Source organism: Plutella xylostella, chromosome 3 (assembly GCF_932276165.1).
Source record: "Plutella xylostella chromosome 3, ilPluXylo3.1, whole genome shotgun sequence".
NCBI classification, from domain to species: domain Eukaryota; kingdom Metazoa; phylum Arthropoda; class Insecta; order Lepidoptera; family Plutellidae; genus Plutella; species Plutella xylostella.
In genome coordinates, this window is record NC_063983.1 from 4,666,902 (window position 1) to 4,676,024 (window position 9,123).

A 9,123-nucleotide genomic window follows, 5' to 3' on the forward strand; every position below is an offset into this window, starting at 1 on the left:
CGAGATTTTCACTATAATTAGTGTTGTATACGATAGTCCAGTATCGATCTTTGGTCTTTGGATAAGCTGTTCATAGTTTAAGATTTAAAATATATATATTTTTTTAGTTTCCTTGCATTGGTGGTGATTTTGATTTTAAGTAATTAAATGTTGTAATAAAACGATGCTGTCAGGGGGTCAGTTTTCTAAGCTAAGCTAAGGTTATTATGATGAAAGATATCGTTAAAAATTATTGTTATTTCTCAGAATCACTACGACCTAATAAAAAATGCATACATACTCTTAGAATGTACATGCACACTCATTGATTGCGTAACGTTTGTTTAGTTTCATCATAATTACCAATTGATGCATGAGATTGCTCTCAATTTCATTACACATAATACGTGTGTAATTACTAATCAACCAAAAAACTGGCTCAGGCCATGTGTAAAGCTATGAGATCCATTGATAAAATATTTTAACAAAAAAATATAGACTGTAGGTTATGTACAGTGTGTTTCTGTTTTTTTGTAAGCTGATATTTTTAGTATCTTGGGTCGGTGCATAAAACATATATAGGTACGTGTGCTTAGGTATATGTATCTACTCACTGTTCTAACGGTGGCTTTAAGTACGAATTCCTAAACCATAGATACCTGTAATTATTTCATACTGCAAGTATCATCTTTCAAGATGCTATAACACCAATTTAATCGAATATTCCCTCGCAATTCCACATACACTAACATTTATTTAATCTGTCCGACCGCGTCTAATAAAATGCAATAGGACGCTAGTATTGTCGCCGAGATAAAAGCGTGACCGCCCACGCACCGTCCACTGCGTCGGCGATATGCACGCCAAATGTAGAACCTGACTGCACGCCCAGCCGGACAGGAATGTACTACAAATACCCGGATGAGATTACAGTGACGGCGAATCCCGCTATCTTAGGATTTCGGATCGGAATTGTGGAATAGAGCAGCGCTATTCTGTTAACTTATTTTGGAAAGCAGGGTCTACAATTCTGAATTTATATTTTAAATTTTATATTAATGCTTTCTGGATGCTTCAACTACTTTACTTTATTAGTCCAAAAATTTATCATTTTGGAAACGCGTGTACCTAGAGTACTCGAAAATGAATAGCCAGCTACATGCTAGTTACAAAATAAGCTCTAGAATCTAGATACTGAGTCCCTACTTAGAGATAATCTTACATTTAACGAGTTTTATCTACCCAAATATAGGTAACTTACTTATTTAAATCTTCATAACAATATTAAAGCTATACAAATCCGTAGTCCGCCTGCGCGCGCGCAATCAAAGCGCGATACATCATGTTAATACTGGACAATCTGGACATGTCACCGCAAATCCGCATCTCCAATGCAAATGAAATGTTGCACGTTTGTGGAATACACTCTATAATGGTGCACTATAAATTATAGCGCAGCAAGCTTCGTTATCTCCTGCACGTACTACATACAATTTCTTGCAGATAATGTAGGGAAACACATTATTATTATTCTCAGTAATATAATTTGACTGGATGGTTACATCAAGTATCTATAAACGGATATAAAAAATATTTCGAAGACGTATTAGTGGAGTCTGATGACGTAATGGCATGTGCGTATTTGATACACGAAGTACCTAGTATAGTTTTTTTTTAATAAAACTATCCACAACCTATTTCACTCTAAGCTATACATATACACCTACTGTAAATATATAAAGGAACTTCATTAGGAAAATAGATCGCTTTACCATAAACATCTTAAAGCTTAGCCAGTTAATTGATAGGCGAAACGGATACGGCAGCGGATATTCGCGTCAGCTGTGACAAGGCAGCCATGTTCGCGCCGACATAGGCACACCAGTCGCTAAGTGAGTTGTAAGTGACGAAAAACTGAAAAAAGATCTTTCTCACGTCGCTCGCGAGTCGGCCCGATTCCCACGTGCTGTGGTGCCATATCTTCTGCGCCTGCGCGGCGGCGCCATCGCTCATTGGTCACTGACGTGTATTAAATGCTCACATTAAAATGCGCGGCATTCCGTCGACCCATGTGATTGGTCCACATAGTCTTCTTCTTCTTGTCGTGTCGATGGCAACTGTCACACTTCCGCGGCCCAGTGGTCCACATAGTGATGTTAGCGCTGCACCAAAATATTTCCCTGATCGACTTATAAAGTGCGTTGCTCAGCTGACGCGCCTACGAAGCTAAATGCTTCTGGACCATTTTTTGCTGTTTAATAGCTGCGAGCTATGTTCAATTATTTATTGGTGCACTTAAGACGGTTTAGTATTCTAGTGTCTCGTTCTGAAATCTAAAGATCGCATTGCCGATCAAGAGTAGATTGTTCAAGTATGTCGAAACTGGACTAATAAAACTGTAATAAGATACATTTTATAATCTATTTTAAGATAAATGATACGAATTAAATTTATAATTTATTAGAGGTTCATAAGAAATCAATATGAATAGTAAAAAACTATTATAAAAAACAACGTATAACTATATAAACGAAACCATTACAAAAAACATGATACTTTAACATAAACCCGTGTCCGCAAGTAAACATTTCGTTACATTGTTCCAAGACTTACATTATGTAAACCGAGTGTCTACAAAAATGCCTATGTGTAACCTGCCGTCTACTGACAGCGGCGCAATCCGTCATATCGCACCATAACACCAGGCGACAGGTTTCCTAAAATAGTGATGTGAAATATATCGATAAAGGAACGTTGAATAGTCGACGAAAAAACGTCATAAACCGTGTGAATCCCTTCTGCTCGCTCACGGAATGTTGCTCAAGTATTGCTGTAGTAACATAGTATAGTTTGTCACATACGAGTACATAAGCAAAAAGTTCGCCAGCTCGATATGAAGACATTAAGAGCCGAGAAATAGAGCATTTATTGCTCGGTTCTAACAATAAGAAAGTTATGTTAAATGTATTGGTATGAAAGGATAATAATATTATAGCTATTCACCATTCGTACATAATAATATCTCGTTTTACAATATTTAATCACCAAGTGTTTGAATAGACACTAAAACAACTTAACAGCTAAACGTAGTATCAAGGTATCATCGTCACTATAGTACCTAGATAAACATAATAAAATATAATAATGATGTACCTACATCAACACAAAACCAACATAATGATTATTATTATGATCCATCAGCTGATACATAAAGCCCCCTACTACCATACCATCCAACCAATGCACTCAAAGCGTATCTATTTACATAAACATTAAACTAAGCGTGTCTTCACGACGCCACGGTAAGTATATAACGGTATGTATTAACTTCATAGTAACAAGTGGGCTATATACCTACTGTGTTGTGGGTATGTGCTTTACTCATTTGCGAAGCACCGCCTAGTCACGAGGCATACCGTGAAGCTACCGTCATTTGTCATTGGTAGTTGTGTTTTGTGCTACATACTATAATTTAAAAATGTATGTATTTCTCAATCTGGTATGTGATATTTTGCTATCGCATGATATCATAATAATTCAGAGTGATAGAAGGAAAAAAGTGAAAAGGTGTTGTGTTTTTTTTCAATCGATTTTGAAAAAACTGTCGATGAATAGCTCCGTGAACACAGACAGAGACAAGATACACTTAACTTATAACATCTCTCTTTTCGGTCCAGTATAAATATGGCCCATGACTACATTATGCTATTGAACTCTGACGTTAAACCGTAACATCACGGCTACGCTACGTTGGTTACAGAGTAGACTCCTCCTCTATGGATGGACATGAGTGAGTCCCATACGTCACGGCTACGGAGCGTAACACACATTATTTGCATAACACGCCTTACTGTCAGTATTATTGACCAATAGGATTATCTCAACTCTAGTTTATATTCTACTCAATACTGATGTAGAAATACTAAAGTATTTAGTTATTTACTTAAGAATTGACGTATAAATGTCCCTGTCCATGCAATTTATAACTACGATACTGCGTTCCAAACACTTTTATTTAACTTAATTAACGAGATTAATTTATATTAGCACCCGAGCATAAACAGCCTACGCGATGCACAATAAATTAGCAATTACCCAAGCAGTTGTATAATGTCTTCATGCCATCGCATCCGACCATTAAATAAATTGCAGTCAATACCTAGCATTCCTATAAAAGCATCTGATATTAAATCTCAATAAACATCCATTTACATACGTACAAACGTACAGTCGACGTCAATTTAGCATAATTTATTGGTGTTAATATCTCCCTTTACGTGACTGGCCAATGGTGATCTATGCGAGATGCGTTAATTCGAAGTTTAAACGGTTGCGGCGAATGAGATTGGAATATATCACCGCTGGCGGCGGCGCGTGACGCCTGTGATTGGTCAGCTTGTTTACATTAGCATGCCGCGTCACGCCCCGCCCCGCGCCCCCCTCGCGCGTCCAATACACTAATTACAGCCACTTACGAACAATTAGAAGTTCGTGTGATGTGCTGCGTATTGCTTTATGGCCGAGATACTTTGTACAATTGATTCCTCCAATGAATACTCGACCCATAAGCTACAATCAAGTCGCTACTTTTCAGATGGAGGGTTCTTTATGAAATGCAATTTTTAAATGTCATTCTTGACATCATCATCAGCAGTTTACGCCTACCGCTGTACACGAACACGTTTTCTACCGGTCATAAATTATGGCAGCCTCCAACGGGGAGTACTGCACCGGTGCAAATTACCCAGCCCGAACCATTTGCGCGGCCACCATTTACTGTGGAACCCTAAATACCGACACTAACGCTATTGCTTCTTTCTAGTGTTGAGAGAGTGGGTAATCGCCGGTTAGCGGTCGTTTTGTAACCTGTACAGCGATTATTTAACTATCGATCAGCGTGTGGGCCGCTGATGGTAGCTTTTGCTGCTCGGTGGCATAATCACTGCTCCACAAATTGTTCTTGGGAGATTTTAATTTCGGGTTACCAGTAGGTTACATTTGATTGGAGATGTGATTACCTTCTTGTCTAGGAGAAACTCTAGTTAGTAATCATATGTATGTTAATGTATGACGTTGATGAAACTCATAGTTACAGTGCCAAAAGTTTCGGATTCGGACTGGTCACCGCTTGTCATTAGTGTATTGAGAAAGTTTATTTAGGTCTATTTTCTTCTACTCCTCATCGCTTTACTTTAGCTAACCGTGATTTATTATCAGACCAACAACTTTTCTCTTAAACATCGTCACTGTTCACGCTAGTGCTGTGCTCGAGAGACCAATGACTCTCAACCCTCGTCACTTTCAAAGCTTACAAATCATAAGCGCGCGCACGCCGCGCACTCACGAGCTCGCCGTATAAGGTTCGATGCCTGGCCGGCCCTTGTTCTAACGATTTATGTGGAGCCTCCTTTTGGTGCAAATTAGCTTTAAGTCTGTCGGGCGTGCGGCTACAAATTTGATGCTATGCGGACCTGCGCCTACTAGGGCGAACCGGTGAATGGAACGAATACTCTGAATTGAATGCCTACTGGAAATTTTAAAGTCGGATTGTTGTTTTGAATTGAATGAAAACGTGGATGCTTAGGATAACAGGATAGTTAACCTGATATTTTAATAAGTAAACAAATATTTACTTACATAATTCAAGCCTCAAATAAACTAAATCCATAAAATATGTAACATAAAGGTCTTTGTTGTGCTTATAAAAGATTGAAAGTAACCAATCAATCACGGGTGTTGGGTGTAATGAGAGCTAATGTTGATTGTAGCGGCGGTATCAGCGCCGGATCCGTCGTGTGGCGCGCCCAGCCATCCATCATACTGAATAAACTTGTCCAATTTAATACAACAACCTAATGGAAAATTGTATAATACCACCGTGGGCAGATGCACGAGCTCGAAAAACATGCCGCTATCGATACTGCCGCAAATGGGAGGATGTAATGAAATCGGTAGTCAATTGCTCCAATTTTGCAAACCAACAAGTTTGTGGGTGACGAGACGCGCGTAGGCGCAGGCGACATCGATCAGCCGCCGCCTCCGTGTCGTGAGTCGTGGCGCAACGTCTCGCGATCCTTGTTGCCGGGCACTCGCCCGTATTGAGATGTAGAGTAGAGCGAGCGACCTAGCCTCGCTGCCAATTATGTCCTTAGTCGGAGTGGATGGGTGTTCGCTGCGGTGTCTGACAGTGTGTGTTGTTGCAGGTGGGTGGCGCGCGAGCCCGATGAGCGCGTGCGCGGCGGCCGCCATGCGCGAGAAGCACGCGGCGCCGCGCCGCCTCGCCTCCCCGCGAGCCTCGCCGCCGCCCGAGCCGCGCGACGAGCCGCTCGACCTGCGCGTCACGCACAAGCGGCCGCAGCGCCTCGAGGACGAGAACTGCAACCTCATCACGTCCTCGCCGCCGCCGCCGCACCACCCCGCGCACCCCGCGCACCCGGCGCACCCCGCGCTGCTGCAGTTCTGCCGGCGGCTGCCGCTCGCGCTGCCCGCGCCCTTCGGCCGCTACCCGTTCCTCCCGGCGGCGGCGGCCACGCTGCTGTCGCCGGGCGCCCCCCGCGCGCCCCCCGCCGCCCCCGCCGGCGCCCCGCGCGCGCGCGACCGCTACACCTGCTCCTACTGCGGCAAGGCGTTCCCGCGCTCCGCCAACCTCACGCGCCACCTGCGCACGCACACCGGCGAGCAGCCCTACCGCTGCAAGTACTGCGAGCGCTCCTTCTCCATCTCGTCCAACCTGCAGCGGCACGTGCGGAACATCCACAACAAGGAGCGCCCGTTCCGCTGCCGCCACTGCGACCGCTGCTTCGGCCAGCAGACCAACCTGGACCGGCACCTGAAGAAGCACGAGGCGGAGAATGGCGACGAGCGGCGGCGGTCCCCGGACGAGACGTACTTCGAGGAGATCCGGTCGTTCATGGGCCGCGTGGCGCCGGCGCGCCGCCCCGCCGCCGCCGCCGACCACACCTGACCGCCGCGCCGCCCTCCGTCTCTATCTGGTCAATGCATCCAAATGAAAATTCGTATAATAAAAATGTTGTGAAACACAGTGCTGTAGACAGAAGTTGTGGCCTGAACTTGAGAACAGAACGGTGTGTCTGTAATGAAAATCTTTTTACCGATATCGTCACAAATGGAATTTTTCGTGTAATCTTGTCTTCCGTTTTCCTCGCATCTTTCTATACCAACCTATAGTTATAAATGTTACCGTTACTGTTGTCTTAAGTTTTATAGACTCAAATTATTCTGATTATAAACTTTCTTTTCCTCGCCTGTTCTGCACCTTGATAAGTTCACTATAACAAATAAATGATCTGAATAAAATTTGCATCCGTAAGTAATTATATTTTAAGGTAAAGTGATAAAGAGTATATTGTATTTTTTTGTAAATATTAAGTAAGGATTAAGAAGATTGCGTTTTGTTCCGAATTTTGACTACCGATAGAAGATAATGTAAAGATACTAGAGTTCCATCTTAAAAGGTGGCGATAAGTAAAATATATCATTAGAGTGTTTGCTATAATAAATTTAATGTTAATGAATAATTGTATTATCTTCTTAATTGTTTTAAACATTTCGCTTTAGTAGTTATTAAATATTTTAGTATTATTAGTCTGAAAAGAAACGCCGGTTACCAATATATGAATATGCATAATTTGTTGATTATTGAAAATATAATAGATATATTTTTTTGTAAATTATTAGTAAACTTTAAAATTTGAAATATCCGGATTATATTAGTCGTTGATAACTTATTAGGAGCTTTCAAACTGAAGTTTAATACATGTTATAGCAGCAACAGCTACGTGATTATGTAAGAAACTCATCGTAGGCTCATCGTTGAATCTCATAAATGTCAGTTTTCAAATAAAATATATGGATAACTCATGATTTTACATTCGTCGATGAGGATATGATGTTTTTTACAGAATCACATTGCAGTTAGTTATCTATTTATAATCAAATAGATTTTATATTTTGTAAATGATTATCCCGGAACTCTTTCAAATGTGATTGTAACGTTCAAAGCTCCAATTGTTAAGTTTATGTACAAAACACAAATAATTATAATTAATCTATTTTCACATGATTATGATACCACACTATCATTTGTCTTCCAAAATGGTGTTCAAAATTAGGTTTTAAACTGTGATTTATTTATATTCTAGCTTCAACTGTTTATGTTTAATTCGATTCAATCTAAACTACAATAAATCACAAAAGTTTCTTTCAAAGAATGTATTTTAAAACGTTCCTTTAAGTATAGATAGATCTCTAATAATGTTAAAGTGTAAAATGTATGTTAAAAATATAGCGAATCACATTCAGCAAATATACTACAAACATAATTATTAATTAAAATAACCTTAGAAGTACCCATTAAATTACAAAAATCGTGACATTAAATTATATGACAAAATATGATGTGATGGAATGAATGTATTACAATTTATGGAGTACAATACGAGTATAATCCTATACTTTTTACATGTTTGAATATTGTGAACATGTATAGTGTATACTAAGTATCAGAAGGAAATCTATATTTTATACTTACAGAAAAAATCTTACTTAACTCATTTAATGTGAATATTTCAAATGAAGTTGCAAACATTTCTAACCCATAAATCAAAATTGGAATGAAATTTGAATATTTTAATTAGGTTGGTCTTTTACTCTACATTTTATATAAATTCAAACATAATAAATCAATATATAGATATATATATAAATAAGTTGGTTAGAAATGCAACTGAAAAGCCATGACATAGCTACATACTTGTACCAAACATTGACACTATAAAGAAGCTATTTAACTTTATGTACATTAAGAATAGTATTTAAAATTGTCATTTTATACTTTTGATACAACCTACCTATAGTCGTTCAAGGGTCACCGACAGCTTGTCAAAGCCAATTAAATAACATTAATTAAAGTTATTTGATATTTTATTTCATACCTAATATAATATTAGTCAATACTACAGAGTAGGAATGGAAACTACCAAGCAATGTTTTAGAATATTTAATATATTGCCTGGGTCTGGAATCGAACCCAGGGCTTTTGACACCATGTTAGTATACAGACAAATGCAACTTATACGGAATAAGTAGGTAAGTTTCAAATAAATTACCATCCGAATATCTAAA

General features: G+C 39.6%; 1 protein-coding gene across 1 annotated transcript in view; it reads left to right on the top strand.

Annotated features, from left to right (window-relative positions):
- Positions 1-8,909, top strand: part of LOC119693480 (transcription factor hamlet) — a 78,615-nt gene extending 69,706 nt beyond the window's left edge. Inside the window, exon 3 of the mRNA XM_038117082.2 lies at positions 6,183-8,909. Within this exon, the coding sequence (XP_037973010.2) occupies positions 6,203-6,943 (741 nt within the window). The 5' untranslated portion in view covers positions 6,183-6,202 and the 3' untranslated portion in view covers positions 6,944-8,909. The remainder of the gene's footprint in view (positions 1-6,182) is intronic.
- Positions 8,910-9,123: the final 214 nt, after the last annotated feature.